At 37.4% G+C, this 21,390-nt stretch overlaps 1 protein-coding gene across 1 annotated transcript; it reads right to left on the reverse strand.

The window, feature by feature from the left end:
- Window positions 1–6,885: 6,885 nt before the first annotated feature.
- KCNA10 (potassium voltage-gated channel subfamily A member 10) lies at window positions 6,886–8,444 on the reverse strand. Its single transcript, XM_026677973.2, has one exon. The coding sequence runs from the start codon at window positions 8,425–8,427 to the stop codon at window positions 6,886–6,888; it is 1,542 nt and encodes a 513-aa protein (XP_026533758.2). The 5' UTR covers window positions 8,428–8,444.
- Window positions 8,445–21,390: the final 12,946 nt, after the last annotated feature.

The raw sequence follows: 21,390 nt of genomic DNA on the forward strand, positions 1-21,390 counted from the left end.
AATATTAATCTTAAAAATACACTTTACTTTTAAGAAAGTAAGAATTTATCAGATTTCTCAACTGTTCAAACTCTTAAGATTCAGCTTCCAAGATTCCAGCATTTTTCATTTTTGTAAATATAGGTTACTCATCCCATAGAGTTTTCTATGAAGCCCTTTTCAGTATAGATTTCTTTTGAAATACAACTCCCCGAGAACCTCTGTAGAAAAAATTAACTAGCATGTGTGCAGAGTACAGGTAGTCCTCAACTTACGACCACAATTGATCCCAAAATTTATGTTGCTAAGTGAGACAAATGTTAAGTGAGTTTTGCCCGATTTTACGACTTTTCCTACCACAGTTTGGTGGATCACTGCAGATGCTCATGGTTGTTAAGTGAATTTATTTCTCCAATGACTTTGCTTGTCAGAAGATCACAAAAGGTTGATTTCATGGCCCCATACTGCACAACCGATCATAAGTATGAGTTTGTTGCCAAGCATCTGAATTTTGATCATGTGAACATGGGGATGCGGTAATGGTCATAAGTGATTCTAGGTTCCTTTTTAAACTGCTGTTGTACCTTTGAACAGCCACTAAAAGAACTGTTGTAAGTCGAGGACTACCTTTACAATTCAATGGCTACATTTATATGTACAGCTATACAGAAATATAACTGTACTGAATAATCTATAGAGCATAATTTGCTACTTAGAGAATCTTGTAAGCAAGGGGAAAAAGATTCTTAAGACTAGAGTAAGGTTTATAAGACAATAATAGGTCTATCCAAATTACCCCTTATTGTTTAGGCATATTTCTTGGCTCATATGCATGTAGTATCAAAACACAAATGTATGTAAGAATAACCATCATCTTTAAAATAAAAATTAAAAAATTCCTTGGTTTTAGGCCTTTTGCAATAATACAGAAAGTTGTCAAATAAAGCCTAGCTTAAATAGTTGTTATTAATAACAATAGCAATAGCACTTCGAATTATATATCACTTCACAGTGTTTTACAGGCCTCTCTAAGCAGTTTACAGAGAGCCTATTGCTCCCAACAATCTGGGTCCTCATTTTACCAACCTCAGAAGGATAGAAGGCTGAGTCAACCTTGAGTCAGTGAGGATCGAACTGCTGGCAGTCAGCAGAATTAGCCTGAAATTCTGCATTCTAACCCCTGTGCCACCACGTTGTCCTATGCTAACTTGTTTTTCCAAATGCTTTTTTTTAAAAAAACCATTGGAATATCATTTTACCATTTTCTCAGTTACCTGAGCAAAAGAGTTTCAACTCCTGCTCTAGTCAGTTTTACAGCATACTCTCTTTATGCTGTAGAACTGTCTAAGGGCAATATAAACACTAACTCAATTGAATAGCTATTTCTTTCATTGTAAAATAGCCAATGAATTGATGAGATAAGTCTGTATCAAATTGAAGAGCATTGTCTAAGTGACATAATAGTGTTCCCTGAAGAAATCTGGAAAATTTGGTTATAATTACAGTAATAGACCAGCAGGATTACCTAAAAATGTTTAATTTTGCATCAATACAGTATTTATTAGCATTACATTGGCCTCTAGTGGTTAAAGACTACATATCTGAAGATGTATTTAATTGGAGAAATAGTTAGGATTAGAAAAAGGATCTCATAGCTGATTTATATACTGAGAGCCTTGCAAATGAGAATCTTTCCAAAATGTTTTAACATATTGTCAATTAATATAGAAATTAAGCATTATCATGGGCATACCATAGCCATTTATATAAGATATAAACAATGTACTTCTCATTTTTTTCAGCACCATATTAAGAAACTGACTTACTAAATGGATCATCTGATTCTACCTTTTATGAGACTAGAAAATTAAAAATTAATATACTTACAGGCCTTTAGCAAAACTCTTAATTTTTTACCTTACTGAACCTATATAAGTTGGCACACTATAGTATGCATTAAACCAGACTATAGCTTTCTGGAGAAAGCACAATTGGTTTAATTCATATTATATGCTAATCATAAATCATAGTTTACTAACCATGTGGCTGCATTCAGACAATATGGTTTTCCAAATACATTAAAAAAACCTATATTATAGTTTTGCACAACATGTGAACCCAGTGTGGGAGTAAGCACATGGATCTGCTACATATTGCTATTCCAAGTAAGGTTATAACATTTGGGGGTAATGGTTAAAGTTCCTGGATTAGAAGGCAGAAGACAGTGAATTTTAATCCTGCCTTTAGCATGGAAGCCAGATGACTGATTTTGGGACACTCTTGGCACTAGGAAGAAAGTAAAGAGCCAGCTTGGTATCGTGGTTAAGGTGTTGATCCAGAAACCAAGAGGTTATGACCTCTAGTCCTACCTTAGCCATGAAAAGCCAGCTGGAGACTTTAAGCCAATCACTCTCTCTTAGCCCAATTTACCTCATAGGGTTATTGTGGAGAAATAGGAGGAGGAAAGAACATTGAGTTTTATATGAAAAAAGGCAGAATAAAAAAAAATCACTTCAAAAAATGTTGCCAAGAAAACTGTGTAAAGCCAAGATTGATTTGATGGCAAAAATATAATAATAACTTAGTCAAGCTATTTGGGATTCAGCTGCTTGGAATAAATTGGTTGAATTTATGCTAAATCCCACCCTTTCCCGCCCAGGAATGACTTAAGCTGGATGAATTTGAGATTTGCATTGGTTCAATGTATTGACAATACATAAATAATTTTATGCCGGCATTGGGAGCATTTCCTTCATCTGGTTTTAAGATTTAAAACAACATCATTTTACAATATCTTCTCTGAATGCACTGAAAACAAAATTAAAAAATGAAACATGGGCAACATTTAGCATCCTGCCAATATTCCATACCTGGTTGTTCTCTCTTACTTTCTCCATTGGAACCCCCAGTTCCGATTGAAGTCAGCCTGTATGTAGTCCAGGAAACAACCATATTTCTGACACATGTCTTGAAACCCTGACATGGAAAGCACACATTTTTCCTTGCCTGAAGGAGAAATTACAAAGATAGCAACTAGGTGGATGATGGTCAGCAGTCTGATCCACGTGAGTGTTGTTTCCTCTGATTTGATTTTCGAAACTTTCCTCTAGACTAAGGCTGCAGCCACCATCACTACTGCCGTCTGGAAAGCATGTCAACAAGCCCAGAGCTGAAAGATTATGTGAGACCTCAGTTTAAGTCCATCTCTCTTTGTGTGTGTGTGTGTGTGTGTGTGTGTGTGTGTGTGTGAGGGGGGTTGATTATTTGCCTCTCCATCATCCTACTCTTTGCTTCAAGAGGTTATTTAATAATGGTTCTCTTGATGCTACTCTGTATGTGAAATTCAGCGCTGTTTATTTGTTCATGGTGGTTGTCCTTAGTTATACAATTATGTTGTTACTTTTGGAAAAACTCAATTTTTTGCATTTTTGTAATGTAGAGGTCAGGTTTGCAATGTTTCACGGGTTTATTCTTCTGTTCTTCTGCATTGGTAGGCTATGGCCTACCGAAAATCCCAGAAAATCAGAAGAACAGATGGCTATGTCGCCACCATTTCTGGATATATCTGCCTTGCAGATTTATTTATGATGTGTTTGGGTAAAGGAAGCATCCTGTGGCAGATGCATTGGTTGATTTATCTGAATAACAAATATTTCTATTGACCTTTTAAGAGGGAGTTTCTATAGATAAGACATTTCTCTGGATCAGTATAACAAAGTTGAAGTGTGGATGTCACTATCCTAAGTATTTTTTTTCACAGCTGTTCATTGAATTTAATCATGCTTTATCTACTTTTACAATTCTATAATCAGCAAAACAGCTTAAGGTCAAACGTAATGCATGACATCCAGCCAGGCATTTATGTTATTGTTTTTAAACTCAGTTATATATTTTTGTAATTTAGAGGTGAGTTAAATAGCTTGAATGCATGACATAGCATTGTATATTTCTAAACAAAATTGAAGTATATAATTATTGTTGTTATTATTGCAACTGGATATCTTAAGAAAAATGTATCTGTATCTACCTATCTATAATCTATCTATGAATAATGCCAGGCTGCTAATCATTTAAATCCCAATTCTAAATACACATGTGTTATCTAGTTAACTTCTGAGAGTTCCTATCATCTTGTATGGGAAGGATTCCCAGAAGGTTGAAATAAAAATGAGGTGATATAAAAAGGAGAGCCTTTATAATTGTAATCAGCAGTGAAAGAAGACACCACAGAAGCGAACCATAAATTCCAGTGCAGTCTTTCCTACGAGACAGTTTTATACCTGTGGCTATCTATTTCTAGTGGTGTTTGTTTCAGATTTTTGCTATTTTCCAGTGTACATCTGGATTAGAAATATTCCTTTAAAGAGAAATATATTAATTTTGTTCCTTCCATCTTAATTCATCTCCTAAAGACAGCTCAGATGGCTACTGGGCATGTAATGATCATCTGCAAATCTATCAACAGTCTAGTTGCCTATCAACTTCTGATCAACTGCAGCCATCATAATTACCAAATGTATTTATGTTTGCAGCTACAGAAGGAGACTGTGTGATTTATAAAAGTACTTGGAATGGTGTGCATATAGCTCTATCTTACCATCTTCACAGTTCTCTGTGGGTTGGGAAGAATCAGAACTTTGAAAAACCTGTCAAAACACTGTGCTTACTTAAATTGGTTACAAGTAAGAATAGACAACATTAAAGCATAGTAAGTATTCACTGAAGTCAAATAAATGATGATGACACAATTAAAGAAATAGATTACAGGACTAAAAGGAAGTGGCTACAAAGGCTTTTCATACAACCCTTTAGAATTTATTTTATTTCTGATGATCACAGACGATTACTTCCATGCTAATTCTACAATGTGTTCATCTGACTTAAATGAACATGACTCATTGTCAAGAAATGACAAATGTGGTTCTCTATTTCAGTGATAAATGTGCATGACTGAAACAACTTTTTAATTTTTTCTTAATATTAATTCTGTTTGGCTGCATGCAAATGTTCAATGCTTTTTGTTGTTTGAAGACTTCACATTTATGGAACTTACACGTATTTTCCTCCAAAGAGGAAGGAAAATGTGAAATGACATGTAAAACAGTTTGTATGTATACTGCATGAAAAAAGAGGTCTATAATTGACTGACAGCATGACCGTATATACATGTCTACTCAATTAATTCCAGAGATAGAAATGTGTAAAATTGTAACCTGAGAAGGAATGGCCAGATGACTCAAATAATTGAGCAGAAACAAGGACAGGAGTAGAGACTGTGGACCGACTGAGAAAAGCAGACTGGAATGAGTGTGGTGGGCTATAGGCTAAATTTCTGCATCTATCCTCTACCTGGTTCTGCAACAGGCAGGAGATAAAAAAAGTCAGCACGGTGACCTCACTAATGTGATCAAAGCCCACCTCAATTTTATTTGCATTGTAAAACATTATATATTAGGCTGGATTAATGCTTTGAAAAGGTTCATTGAAATCATTAAGATGATAATTAACCAATTTCACTGATTTTAGTGAGAACACTTAAGAATATATAAGTCTAAACCCTAGATATGATCTCAATTATTTCATTAGTAATTACCGTATTTGCCGGCGTATAAGACGACCCGGCGTATAAGACGACCCCCCACCACCACCGGAAACGCCCTCCAGAAATCCCGGGCTGCAGCGGCAGGGCAGAGTGCCAGGGGCCGTGGGAAGAGCAGGAAGGCTGCAGCCTTGGGCGGAGCGAGGCGGCGGGATGAAGCGGAAGCGGCGCAGGGGATCCAGGAAGCCAGGCGCCTTCGCTGCGTCCAACAAGCATCCAAAAAGCCGGCAGTGGATATACCGGCGTATAAGGACGACCCCCCACTTGGAGGCATGTATTTGGGGCAAAAAGTCGTCTTATACGCCGGCAAATACGGTATGTTTATATTTTGTTTTGCCAGATGTTTAATCTGGATTTTGTATTTTTATCCACATGTTGAGTTCTTCCCAAACGCCTGGGATGTTATTACTATTGTAACTATTATTATTATTATCATCTCTTTTATTCATTAAACATGAAACTCAGTCAACTGAACATTTAAAAATGTATCACAAATATCATTGACTGGCACTGGCACAGGTTGCTGCCAGCATCCTAGGTATCAATCAAGTATATTATTATTATTATTATTATTATTATTATTATTATTATTATTATTATTATTATTATTATTATTATTATTATTATTATTGTTATTATTATTGTTATTATTATTATTGTTGTTGTTGTTGTTGTTGTTGTTGTTGTTATTATTATTATTGTTGTTGTTGTTGTTGTTATTATTATTATTGCCAAGACCATGATAAATATTTATTTATTCATACTAAAGATGAAGTAGAGGTTACATCAGTAGCACTGAAAGACTAAGAAGAAGCAACAGGAAACAGTTCATTGAAAATCCTGTGTCAGTCAGTCAACATGCTGTGTCACTCAGTTGCCTCTATTAGTTCAACTTTGGCACTGTAGTAATTCTTCCAGATCTTTCCATCTGCTCCATCTGGACTAGCAGTTATTAAAAGAAGGGTCCTCCTGAATGTGTGAAATTCAGGCAGCATTGCAAGGTAGCGTGTTTTTGAAAAGAAATTATACACAATTCATGGATTCTTATATTAGAAAGCCACTGATATCAAAGTAAGCAAGGAAGAATCCAGAGCGATAGTTTACAAAAAAGAATCAGAATGTTAGGTGACAGAAATGGAAACCTATTTATTTAAGAATGTAACAGGAAATCAGAAAGTAAAAATAAATGTCTTGAAAACCAAAATTATGTTATTTAAAAGAGAGGGGAGAAGAGTTACACAGTGTGGGCATGATATAGCAGTCAGCCGGTTAGTCAGTGTCCCTTAATTTTGTCAAGGTGTGATTATTCAATACTTTTTTTTCTTTTCTTGAGAAAAGTTTTCATCTGTGATATTTAAGGAATCTATACTCCCATTCCCTGTGACTGCACTAGTTAGTATTTTTTCTATCTCTCTAGGCAGGACTTGTCTTTCTTCGTTTTCTGTCTCCCTGTGGTAGAAATAATTAAAATTGGACACAATGACTGGCACAGGGAGTGCAATGGTGAGCACCCCTGCTATAGCACACAGAGTCCCCACTATCTTTCCCCCCAGGGAGGTAGGGCACATGTCTCCATAGCCAACAGTCGTCATGGTGACCACAGCCCACCAGAAGCCATCAGGTATGCTGGAGAAATGTGACTGTGGTTCATCCACCTCTGCAAAGTAGATGGCACTAGAAAACAATATGACTCCAATGAAGAGAAAGAAGACGAGCAAGCCAAGTTCCCTCATGCTGGCCTTGAGGGTCTGTCCTAAGATTTGTAGCCCCTTGGAATGCCGAGAAAGCTTGAAGATGCGGAATACCCTGACCAGGCGAATAATCCTGAGGATGGCCAAAGACATATTCTGCTGGCCATTCAACTCACTATGTTGAATCAACTCGGTAGTAAGTGTCACGAAATATGGAATGATGGATACAATATCAATGATATTCATAATATTTTTGAAGAACTCAGTTTTGCTGGGGCAAACAATGAATCTGACAAGTAGTTCAAAAGAGAACCAAATGATGCAAGCAGTTTCTATCATGAAGAAAGGATCTGTGAAAGTATTAGATGCCACAACAGCTTTGGTTACATTATTACTTTCATGCTTTAGCTCCTTCTCATCTCTGAATTCAGGTAAGGTCTCTACACAGAAAATAATAATAGAAATGACAATGACCAAAACTGAGACCAAAGCCACACCCCTGGCTGCACTTGAGCTTTCAGGGTACTCAAAGAGCAACCAGAACTGTCTATGATAATCATTGGATGGCAAAAGGGTGATAGGATCCTTAATGTAGCCTTCATCTTCTCTGAACTGATCCGTCGCTTCTTCACCAAGTTCATAGAAAGTGATCTCATCAGCAAAAACGTCTATAGGAACATTAGCTGGTCTCCGAATTTTACCCCCAGACTGATAATAGTACAGTATTCCATCAAAACTGGGCCTATTTCTGTCAAAGAAGTACTCATTTCTCATGGAATCAAAATAATGTATTCTTTTCTCAGGGTCTCCAAGTAGGGTATCTGGAAACTGATGAAGTGTCTTGAGCTGCGTCTCAAATTTCAGCCCAGCAATGTTGATTATTACCCTCTGGTCACCCTCATCCATGCCCCCGTTCTCTGCCCCCCAATGGTCACAGAACTCAGCAGACAATTTGGAGAAGATAGTCTCATTGTTGGTGTTCTCATTGTTGATGAGTATCCTCCAGTTAGACAGAAGGCTGGCACAGCTGGGATGCTCTTTGTGCAGTTGCTCAGCAGCATTGAGTTCACTTGAAAAACAAGGGTCTTCCATTATTTCTTCAGTGTTGTCAAAATTAACCAGTGCCACCTCCATTTCTTTCCAAGTGGACACATCCATCACATGGGAGAAAACAGGTGAACAGCCTAAATCCCCAGGTTAGATACCAGTAGACTGTGTCTTTCCCACGCTATCTGCAAATGGAGAGGGAGAAAGGATTTATGTGTGTACGTGTGTGTGTGTGTGCGTATGTATGTATGCATGCTTTGCTGTGCTTTGCTTGCAAAGAATGAAATAAATATGGGTTGTGCTGTCCAGACAGTATTATACTGTCTGGACAGCACATTGGTTAAAGGTAATTCTTTAAACAAATTGAATAATATTTCTAAAGGAGGATTCTTGTAGATATTTGGAATGCACATTTTGTTATAGCTATAGTTTTTCCAGAATAATTTACAATTACCCAAGGTTATAAAGTTTTACAGTCCTTGGATGGATACCATAAAGCCATGAATTGTAATAACTTTACTGATCCATGAGAACTGTAGAAAACTTCTTTCAAATGGCAAATTCAAAGTGAGGTTACTGGAATAAAGGGCTCTTTATTTAATATTTTAAATTCTGCCATGGCAGGTATTTTTTTACTACTTACCGTAAATTCAAAGGATATCAAGGGACATGCTGGGGTAAAACAGCAGAAGCTTACCCTCCATTACCAGTTTATCGTTCAGAATTTGCATATGAATGCTTTTTATTTTTTATTTTTAAGTAAACGGGGAATGGATTGCTTGATTATGGGAAACACTTATCTCAACCACAAGCAGAAGTCTACATTTCCACATGATCAGTTTTGAGAAGTAGATCTGTGGAAGTTCTGCTTTGGTCACCACAGGCTAAAGAAATGCTATAGTTTGCAGATGCTACAAACTGATGAAGTTATGAACACTGGTTCTTAGCATTAATACACATTGCATTCTTAACAGAAATAATTTCCAAGTAACACTCATAGAGTCTACAGTAAAATAATAGGTTTGATAATTCAGTGATACCAGTATTAACAAGCTTCTCGCTTATGGAAACTTTGCGGTACTACATTCATTTAAATACATTGGAGAAAGAACTCAAGAAGTCTATTTAGTGCTGGAATAAAGACCAATGGCAGATTTTATAAACTGGAAGGATTATTCTGCAGAGGAATTTTCATTTATTCCTTCAGAAGTTGACTTGTGTATAAATTGTGAAGTTCATATAATCATTTTAAACTCTGACTTTGAAAATCCACCCTTATCAGAACTATTTTGTAACTGTTTTCATGCTATAGAAAATTTTGATGCTTACTGTTTTGGGCTACACTTTCTATAACATCTCACTACAGAGGAAGGGGCTGATGGGAACTGTGATTCTGTGCTGAACATAAGGCAAAACTATTCCTAGTGAATATTTCAGTACTACTTTTAACACAATAACAGTTCCAGTTTATTCGGCTGCATAGAGTCACAGCATTTTCCTTGCATTTTTCTCCCAAGAAATGTGTGTTCTCCTCCACCTTACATGTTCAATTATGCTGTGATTACAAAGGAAAATATGCTTGTTCTTCAGGCAATGATTTTAAATAATACATATTCTCTCTCTGGAATGTGTTATGTCTTGCTCCTACAGCTATTTGTATAACACTTCATCCAAAGATTTCAAGAGCCTTACAATTCATAAAACTCATGAATAAAACCAGCCATATGTAGCATTCTTTCTACCAACTTCCTTAAAAACAACTTTTTCTGAGATGTTTTCCCATACTCAAGAAGCACTTTGGGCTCTGAAAGCTATTTCAAAAAATACCACTTAACCAAAAAGGGCCACTCTGTCTTCAGACTGAAAAGGCAACCAAAAGATATGCTTCAAATTCCCCTCCCCTGAAAGCCTTTAAAGAGTAAAGCGATGCATGAAATGGATAGACAGATTCTATTGGAAGCAGAATATCCCAGAGATAACAGAGCAAGGCTATACACCACACCTACCTTTTCAAACAACACTCCCCACTCCTGCTGACTCCTCAACACCCCTCTCTTAACAGAGCCTTATAGACCTGGCAGTTGCTACAGGCACTACTATACACTCTATGATAGTGAACCTATTATTTTTGATGCAATTAATTCTGTCTCCGTCCACTCAGAGCAGTCTTTTCTGTAGTTATTACTGGTATTGATATCAACTATTTTTGATTATTTGCAAGCTACCCAGAATTATTGACAAATAGATGGCCCTAGAAATTAATATAGTGTGTGTGTGGGTGTGTGTGGGTGGGTGGGTGGGTGTATTCAGAGGTCTCAACCTTGGCAACTTTAAGACTTGTGGACTTCAACTCCCAGAATTCTCCAGCCAGCAGAGCTGGCTGGAGAGTTCTGGGAGTTGAAGTCCACAAGTCTTAAAGTTGCCAAGGTTGGAGACCTCTGTATCCTTGTAGTTTTATTGACAAGGTTTTTTGGAAGTAGTTTTCCCTTGCTTCCTCCCTAAGGCTGAGAGAGAGTGACTGGTTCAAGGCCACTCTGCTGGTTTTGTGCATAGACTAGAACTCACCATCTCTCAGTTTTCAGCCTGATGCCTGAACCACAACACACATATTTACAATTATAAGCAAATAAGTATTGTGGTATGCTGTGCTACATGTTCTTATGGGCTGGGGAGTAACAGCAAATTATTTTTTGCAAGCTCCTTAATATGGAGTCCCACCAACCTGTTGAAAGCACACAGTGAGACAATTATTAGGAAACAAAGAGGAGCCGATATGACAATAATTGTAGTACAAAACACTGGATTAATTTACCCACACTTGAAACCTAGTCTACATCCAACTCATTAAAAGTAGACCTCTTTACTTTTTATTTTATTGAAAGCTTTTATTATTCAAAATATGTTTAATTTCTGTGACAATCCAAAAATAACGGTGATTGTATTTCTCTATCCCTCATGAAAAAGTGGGCATTAAGAAACTTCTAAAATTCTGAAAGATTCAGCAGCTGGTTATTCTTCTGAACCCACTTTACCTTCTCAATCAGCCAAAAGGAGTAGGTTTAGAAGTACATAAAATTTATCCTCTTAACCCTGCCTTGATAGAAGAGGAACAAGGGAAATGCCACTGGAGTTTGGTCTCTCACTTGCTTGGCTTCTTCCCACTGCATGACATGCCCTGACAAGTTCTCTTTTCCACCATATCCCTATGATAGTGCTTTGGTCTCCCCGTGTTTAAAATAGTGTTTTCTGTCTTCTCCTGAAACAATTTTCACCAGGGATACAATCTGGTACGTTTCACACACAATTTGGTTGATGGTATAGTTCATGTCAGAGATCTGCCCAGCTTTTTTGGTCACTATTGGCAGGAAAGAGGGCTGGGTGAGTTCTGCCAGCCACGGTAAGTGCATTGGGGTGCATTAGAGGGTTTCTGCTACTCCCACTGACAAGTGATTTTATTTTTATTTTATTTAACTGTTTTTGTTAAATAAAGACATGCACAGAAATGCCACCAACCTCAAATTAACTATGAACCATGTTTCTAGGCCAAACTTCCTGCTTCTTCAGTTTCTGCAGCTCCTGGTGCTGGTCAGCACGATTATATACATCCTTGTTTTTGGACAGAAGAGACCGGGGGTGGTACTATGCTGTTTTGCATTGTGGTTTTGATAATAGGAAGTACCATAGCTATTACTGTTACTATGTCTAGGTCAAGCAGTGCATGATGCCAAAGCCAACTGCAGCATGTTTGCTCTCTATGGCCACTCCTTGGCTATTTCTGGGTGTTAGACTTCTCAAAGACTTAAGCCCCACAGTCTTCTACCTCTTCATCTCACCTTTTCGATTCATACTTTTGAGCTGCCAGCCAGGCTTCTTTTGAACCCAAGCTTAGTGTTTTTCAGAAGAATATTATATCTACACAGTCAGTAATGGCTAATAGATACAGGTAGTACTCGACTTAAATCAGTTTGTTTAATGTCCATTCTAAGTTACAATGGCACTGAAAAAAGTGACTTATGACTATTTTTCAAGCTTATGACCATTGGGTCATGCCATTTGGATGTTTGACAACTGGTACTGTGCCCTAGATCAGGAGTCTCCAACCTTGGAAACTTTAAGACTTGTGGACTTCAATCCTCAGAGTTCCTCAACCAGCAGAGCTGGCTGAGGAACTCTGGGAGTTGAAGTCCACAAGTCTTAAAGTTGCCAAGGTTGGAGACCCCTGCCCTAGATCATGTGATCATCTTTTGCAACTTCCTGACAAGCAAAGTCAATGGGGAATCCAGATTCACTTAATAATCATGTTACTGATTTAACTGCAGTGATTCACTTTCAGTGATTCACTACAAAGAAGAGGGAGTCAAGCTATTCTCCAAAGCCACCGAGGGAAACTAATCAAGGAGAGAAGCAACCTGGAACTAAAAAGAAATTCCCTGACAGAACAATTAGCCAGTGGAACAACTTGCCTCCAGAATTTGTGAATGCTCCAACACTGGAAGTTTTTAAGAAGGGATTGAACAACCATTTGTCCATAATGGGTTTCCTGCCTGCGCAGGGGATTAGACTAGAAGACCTCCAAGGTCCCTTCTAACTCTGTTTCTATTCTATTCTATTCTATTCTATTCTATTCTATTCTATTCTATTCTATTCTATTCTATTCTATTCTATTCTATTCTACTCTATTCTATTCAACAAATGTGGCAAGAAAAGTTGTAAAATGGGCCAAAATTCACTTAACAAATTTCTCACTTAGCAACAAAAAATTCAGGTTCAGTTGTGGTTGTGAGTCAAGGGCTACCTGCACAAGGATTGGAAGAGAGAACTGAAATATTTCCCTCCCATTTCACCTTGCAAAACCCCTTCATGCCTATGACCTGTTAATCAAACAACCTACAGGCAGCGAAAGCTGCCTTACTAAGTGTTCAGCTAAATTTACCCAAACCTGCTTCACCTCAAATTAGTTAGAGCAATTAGCAGTTGTTTTCCTGCTGGCAGGTGATGCTCGGTGGAATAGAAATGGTGCCAAGAGACTCGGCTAATTCTTTTGCTACCTGCCATAGATAATTAAAGAACAACAGGTTCACTAGCCTCGTTACTAGGGATTGGCAGCCGGTGGGGACATACAATTTTATTTAGCCTACTCATGATCTGATAACTGGGGTAGAAGTTTTCTCCCTTAGTCCCATGTGAAAAGTTTTCTTAAGGACTAAGGGAAAAAAAATGAGAGAAAGGAAATACAGAAGGAAAAAACAGTGGAATCAAGGGGACGCATATTCCTTTCTGAAGAGTTATGCCTTAGTTCCTTGTGGTAAACAAGGCAATTTATACCTTGCCCCTTAAATTCGTATCTAAAGAAGGCTTGAAATACTGAAGAAGAGAAGGCATAAAGTGGCATCCAGATAATTTTTCTCTTTCTTCTTCTAGAAAAGAAAACAAACAGGAGGCTTTTAGCCTTATTGGATTTAGGTAGAGAAATCTGAAAGCCCAAGCAACATACTGGATATCTCAAACATAACTTTGGCTGTTTTGTCATTACTGATTTAAGGCACTCCCACTAGTAGATACGTTGGCATGAAAAAAACACCAGCATAAGTTTAGCTACTGTTTTGCATTCTTTAACGCTGTTATGACTTCCAACCAAGTAATATCTAGATTTCCAGATGTGGTATTCCTGATAAATTAAAGTGTGAGTTAACTGAGGTCAGAGTTGGCTTGCTGTCAGGGTTCTGACAGATGCCCTAATTAAATCATGAGTCGCAAGCCAAGCTTCAAAAGAAATCCAGTTATTTATTAGGAGCTTCATGCCGTCATGGACCAGGTAGAACCAACTCTGACCTTAGTTAATTTGTGCTTTGCCTCTGACCCTGTTTCCCCCTCCCCATATGTGTTATCAGTCACATTCCCCAATGAAGCAATTTCGCAGGTTGTAAAAGTCACTCCCTCTGGTCACTGTAGGTTCCCGTGGAGACGATCTTGGTGGATTGGGTGGGATGTGCCTTGTTTTGACTGAGATACCAGCTCCTTGATGCAGCAGCAAAGTTCACTCTCCCATTCCCCTTGCCCATGGCAACTTGAGAGCAATTCAGAGATGCTTTGTGAGTTGACATACACCCTCTTTTGCTTTCTGCTTCTGCCATCCCCCACTTGGTGCAACACTATCCAGCAGACAAATCAAATCAGGGTATTTTTGAAACATTTCACACTTTTGTATTTGTTGCTTCTCTAAGACTGCTGTCTGTCCCTCCTCCCACATCCTATTTATGTGTCTCACGACTTAAAAATAATTTGACATAATGAAGAAACATATGGGAAGATCAATCTGAGTCATAAATATGTGTCTATAATAATATTTAAATTAAATGAGCAGGGTCAAAGAGCTTATAATTCAGACAAATACACTATAATTAGATATAGAGGATATACCAGGACAGAAATAGAGAAGAATGTGTCATGGTTAATGTTGAAAAATTGGGAACTGTAGCCAATGATTTAACACAGAAACTATCTTTTGTTCTGGGAGACATTTCTATTATGTAAATTATCTAAATTCAAGACCCAGGCTGGGCTCAGCAGCCAACATTCTTCTTTATTCATTCATATGAATTCAGACCTCTGCACACATAATCATCTTTTTTAAATTTATTTATTTAAGCAACCAGGGGTGGATTCCTTGCCTTCGGGGAAGCACCTCTTCTGGAATGTAGACCAGGGGAAAAAACAGCAGTTTTGCATATTTCCACATTATGCATTTTGAGAAGTCCATGGAGATGTTTTTTGAGAAGTTTATGGGGGAGGTTCTGCTTTGATTACTGAAGGCTAAAGAAGCAGCAGATAACAGATAACAGATAATCAGAGTTTGGAAGGGACCTTGTAGGTCATCTAGTCCAACCCCACGCCCAAGCGGGAGACCCTACACCATTTCTGACAAATGGCAGTCCAATCTCTTCTTGAAAGTCTCAAGTGATGACGCTCCCACAACTTCCGAGGGCAAGCTGTTCCATTGGTTGGATGCTATAAATGGATGCCGTTTGTAAGAACTTATTCTTAAAGTGAATATATATGTCTAGTCCTTGATTTATGACCACAAACTAAGCCCAAAATTTCCATTTCTAAGCGAGACAGTTGTTAAGCGAGTTTTGCCACATTTTACAACCTATCTTGCCATAGTTGTTAAGTGAAACACTGCAATTGTTAAATTCATAACATTGGCTGTTAAGTGAATCTGGCTTTCTCCTTGACTTTGCTCGTCGGAAGGCTGCAAAAGGTCATCACATGGCCTCAGGACACCGCAGCCGTCATAAACATGAGTCGGTTGCCAAGCATCTGAATTTTGATCACATGGCCATGGGGATGCTGCAAAGATCGTATGTGTGAAAGGCGGTCATAAGCCACTTTTTTCGGGGTTTCGAATGGCCACTAAATGAACTGTTGAAACGCGAGGACTACCTGTATTGCATTTTAATATAAACAGGTTAAATAGGTCTATAGTTAAAAAATTAAATGAGCAGGGGAAAACAGGTTGTAACTTAGACACATATAATTAGATTATGGAGAGAGAGGACAATCCAGGTAAGAAGAAATGGATTGTGCCCTAGCTAATCATGTAAAGCTGAAACAGACTGGCTACTTGCCCACAGTAATACTTTAATACCTAAGCTTTCAGAAGTCCTAGAAACTGGCCTCCTTGAGATGTCCAGCTTTTTTTTTAATTCACTAAAGCCAACACTGCCAAATCTCCAACCATGGGGAGAAAATCAGAGAGGGCTTTCCTCTTTTGCAAATTTCACCAAATACTCATTCTTATCTCTTCTTGTTTTACCACACATTTTAAAGTGATCTATTTATACTGCATTCACCTTTACTTTTTGCCTGGCACATTCAACTATCACTTCGATGTAATTCTTCCACTACCTTCTACAGCATTTTCAGAACTTAACTTTTCCCCAATTTTCCCATCTCTGCTAATTCTCCAACCAAGGCACACGTGTTTATGTATTTGTTGTAATTTCCTACCATTAATATTTTTGCCAGGAAATGCCAGTTCAGAAGGCTAAACTAGGAATGGGAAGGGGAAGAGGTGGGGAGATAAGTCAACTTTATATTCAAATAAGCCAAATTTATATTCCTGTCTTTTACTTTTAATAACCTTCTTCTTTAGTTCCTTCAAATAATGTCCTAAAATGTTCTTTTCATTTTTCTTTGTACTGTATCCCAAATTCTTCAAGCTTTAAGAAGCCTCTTTTGTGAGTCTAATATATGAAAGTTATCCATATCACTTTTGTGATTTGTGATTTGTATATCCCTGTCTCTTTTCTATGTCAAGTGTGGCATCTTTTCCATATTATTCTTGCAACTTGTCAATTTAAAATCCACTTTCAGATCAGTCTGTTTTATCTGGAAAATCTTGTTCCTCTTCCAAAACATGTTTTGAACACAATCTGTTTATAGAGGCAGACACTTCTGTTAAAATGCACTCCTGGGTACATTGTTTAAAAATATCTTTCTGTTGGTCCAATGTTAAAATATTTTGCTCCATTCTGTATTAGTAAGTCAAATGTAAGTGTTTTAGTTCCTTCTAGTTCCCTCTAGTGTTCAATTTGCAAAGTCCTGGCCTATCGTTAAAAAAAATTCAAAACAAAAGTATTTTTATGGAAAATAATATTATAATTAATTCCAAAATCTTGTTTCAAATGTATCTTTGCAACTTTTTAAAACCAAAGTTTCAGCCACCCCTTTGCTATTGTTATTTTTTTTTATTTAATTTGATTTGTCAATCACTTACAAGATAATAGGTATAAGAATAAACATAGTTATGAATACATGAAATGGATACATATAAGAAAAATAAAAGAAACAATAGGACAGGGACAGTAGGCACGTTGGTGCGCTTATGCACGCCATAATATTTGCTACTTGTACTTTAAAGTTATTTTGCTAAGGATAGAAGTAAAAGTAGTGGGTGGCCACCTAATGAGAAGGAAGGACTCACTGGAGAAGAGCCTAATGCTGGGAAAGATTGAAGGCAATAGAAGAAGAGGACGACAGAGAATGAGGTGGCTGGATGGAGTCACTGAAGACTCGGCATGAGCTTAAATGGACTCCAGAAGATGGTAGAGGACAGGAAGACCTGGAGGAACATTGTCCATGGGGTTGTGATGGGTCGGATATGACTTTGCAACAAACAGCAACAACTGTAAAATTTGTATGTTCTCTGATGGTAAGTGGAAATTACCTTCAGGGATAAAGAGAAGAGATACTGCCTAGGAAACGATCAGACAAAAGAAAGGGAAACCCCCAGTGGCTTAATGGTCAGAGAAAGAAACTTAGGAAGGACCCACCCTAATTGATCAGGCAGATAAAGATGGCAGGGAAAGATTTTTTACTTTCAGACTTGCAATATTCTGTCAATGTAGGCTTACAATAAAGTAGAATCAGCTCATCTAATTTTGCTTTCTGTCTGATTTACCTGGGAGGGCTGACAGGTTCCTAATACCTGAAAGGCAGTCAACAAGCAATTTCTGAAAGTGATTAGAAAAGGAAGCACAGGAACCTGGTGCCCTTAAAAATGCAAACTAGATTGAACAAGATAACTATTGCTTTGTCTTCCAGGACTCGAAACCTGCCGGACTCTTGCAGTCTCCTTACAAGGAGCAACTGCATAGAGCAGTTGTGGGTGATCTCAGATCTATACCTTGTCTAGAATTGAATTACAAGGAGAACTGGTCTTTGACTCTTCATTCCACTGTGATCAAGTGGATCCATCTTGAGTTCACCGTTTCTTCTCAATACAAACATAATTAATTGTGTGTTTCCAAAGTTGAATTGTTACATTATACCTGCTCTCTCATGGAGGAAGAAAAGTGGCTTTTCAGAGCTGGTACAAAGTCAGGTAAGCAAAGTCTCAATTCCCAAGAAAATGATAGCAATCCAGAAGCTGATGCTGATTTTATAGAATTATTTGAGCTCCTGGAAAGTGATGTCTTATTTTGCATGTACTGTACTACTGTATATATTCCTGGCTGAGAGCAACCATTGAGATGCACATTGCAGAGTTCTGCCTTGCCTTGCCTTGCCTTGGCCTTCAACTCTCAGCAGTTCTTTAACCTTTAAATGCAAGAAGGCCTTGCATTTCTATTGGATTGATCCCCTCATTCTGAAGAAAGGACTTTATGCTAGCATCCTTTTACAGATGCTCCTCGACTTGCAACCATTTGTTCTGTGGCCCCTTGAAGTTACAATAGCCCTGAAAAAAAATGATTTATGGCCATTTTTACCATACTTACATACAACTGTTGCAGAATCCCCATGGTCACGTGATCGAAACTCAGAGGCTTGGCAACTGGCATGTATTTATGACAGTTGCAGAGATCTGGGATTATATGACCATCTTTTGGGAACTTCTGACAAGCAAAGTCAATGGGGAAGCGAGATGCACTTAACAACTGTGTTATGAACTTAATCATCTACAGTGATTCATTTAACAACTGGCAAAGAAAGTTGTAAAGTGGGGCAAAACTCACTTAACACTATCTTGCTTAGCAATGAGATTTTTGGGCTCAATTATGGTAATAAGTCGAGGACTATCTATATTTCCTAATTTGCCAAGCTACTGAGAAAGTCAGAAGATTTGGTCTGCTTCTTTATTCTTCTCGAATAAAGTATGCAGAGAAGGACTTTTTCCAGAATTAAGTGGATGATGACAGAGTACCAGCAGGAGGGTTGTGGGTGGAAGTTTTAGTGAGAAGGGAGCCAGCCTACCACATCCCTGCATCCAGAGTATATTGCATTATAAAGAGTTTATATTTCATCTCCTTTGATTGTGTAAAAATTCATAGGATCTTTCTCAACTGGTACTTTTTAACTGATTGCCAGTTTTTGAGGCAAATGAAGACAATTTAGACAGGTGGACTAGGATTCCTTGGAGTATTGAGGGTAAGAAAGTTGTAATTAAGATTAATATAACTCCAAGACAGATTTACATTTTGGAGTCCTTCTTATGTTCATTCCATCACATTATTGCGAATGAATTTAAAGGAAATTGAATTAATTTCTCTGACAAGATTTTTATTACACAGATGAAAATAGCTTATAATTGGACCTTTATCCCAGCTTTTGCCACTAGCTAACATATGGATATTCAGAATTCAGCTCCTCTTGGGCTCAGTTTGAAATTTATTTTTACCTCATTGAAACTCTGACAGCTGTTGGGATATGTGTCTCTGTATGTGTTTGGATGGCATCAGTTTCAGCACCTCCATTTAAGTGGGAGCTATATGTGGGAAATATTGTGAGGTAGGTATCACTTTGGCTATTTTACTGATCCAAAGCTTACTTGATTAGTGTACTCCTAAAAGTGAATTGATTGGTTTTCTGGGTAAACAAATGTTACTAGTTTGGCTCCACTCTGTTCTTACAAATCTTTGCACAATTAAAAAAACATTCTTAATTTAGTGCTTTTAGGCAGCTGATTCTACTTAAGGACTTCTTATTCCATCTATTTGGTTCAGGTGCCATTGTTGCTTCAAAGTGATAGGAGATTGTAAAAAATTAATTGCAGCTATTAAATGAATAACTTTTTTGTAGAAAAATTGTATTAAAATTATTTGTTTATTTGGTCGGTGGACCTGGACATGACCTTTAAATTAAGGAGACTAAATATCCTTTTTTGGCAAAGCAGTGGTGAATTGCTTTAAATAAACACAATGTTAATTTCCTACAAATCTAAATTGAGGTAGATACAGAGAGAAAAAGCTTTTTTTTCTACTGTATGCTAATGAATCACTATTCCCATCCTGATGGAGATGTAACTGAGGAGTGTTGGAACATTAACTAACAGATAACAGATAATCAGAGTTGGAAGGGACCTTATAAGTCATCTAGTCCAACCACCCTGGCCAAGCAGGAGACCCTACACCATTTCTGACAAATGGCAGTCTCATATAGTTAGGTCTTGTTCTAATCCAGGCTAACATGAGCAAGATTGCTGATATGGTTTTTGGTCAACTGCCATATGTTAACATTTTTTCCCCAGTAGGGGAAATAATCAGATATTAATAGCTATTCATTTGTCAAACATGAGGGTATGAACAAGAATGGTTGTATATCACTGAAATCATGACAAATCAGCATATCATTTGCGGCAATGGAGTGTTGATACAGTATTTGTTTTTATCACATTTGAATTAAGTTTTTTTTCTACAAACCCCCCCTCTTTAAAAATCAACTCTGGGACAATATGGTCACATTTTGTAAGCATTTTTTATATAGCAATTTCCCAGGCATTTTTTCTCTCTCTCCCTCCCTCCCCACCCCATTTTTTAAAAAAATTTACTTCTTAATTTTGAGGTCACATACTTAAAACTCTTTTTCTTTTATTCAGTAATATTTTAGCCCTGCTCCCTTTGGAACATTTGAGCCCTGTTAAATGCAGCCCACAATTTTCCCAGTTGGAAACAGGGAGAGGAGGTGACTAATTTCTTTCCTAATTTCTCTTTTCTATGATACCCTCCTTTATTGTTGCTAAAACCCTCTACATTCCTACTGGTGTTTCAAATATTCCTAACTAGGATGCAAGAAAGTGCAGAAAGTGTTGGTACTCATGGTAAAGGCATTCATTATTCACAGTAACATCCCTAAGTAAATTATTCCCCAAATTTAGATGAATTAGTATATTGTCTGCTTCTCTTTTGTGTGTAACAGTCCAGTGAAGTCCTTGAACTTAAGTGATGCTAACTCACTTGTAACTGATTAAGTAGAACACACCAAAGATAAGAAAATGGCATTGAAGACTGCAAAGATGGGGTTTGTTTGTTTTTTGCATTCTTAATAGAAACACTAGGATGCAAGCATTAATCTTCAATTAACAGACTATTTTAATTATATTGTTTATCCCATATCAATTTGTGTCACAGGATAATAAAAACTGTTACATCTGTTTCCTTATTTTCATCATTAAGCATTGGTTACAATCATTTAATAAATGCCAAGAGAATGCAAATTACTAAAAATTCTGCAAAGTAATCAAAAAGAAGAAAGAAAAGCTATTTAAATTTCTGTGCCAGATGGATTATTCTAAAT

The sequence above is a fragment of the Notechis scutatus genome, chromosome 3 (genome assembly GCF_049901735.1).
Source record: "Notechis scutatus isolate UNSWTSFEM ecotype Mainland chromosome 3, rNotScu1.2, whole genome shotgun sequence".
In the NCBI taxonomy this organism is placed as follows: domain Eukaryota; kingdom Metazoa; phylum Chordata; class Lepidosauria; order Squamata; family Elapidae; genus Notechis; species Notechis scutatus.

Bases quoted from the DNA above. Each gene is read 5' to 3' on its own strand.
- KCNA10 (XM_026677973.2), bottom strand. From the start codon at position 8,427: ATGGATGTGTCCACTTGGAAAGAAATGGAGGTGGCACTGGTTAATTTT.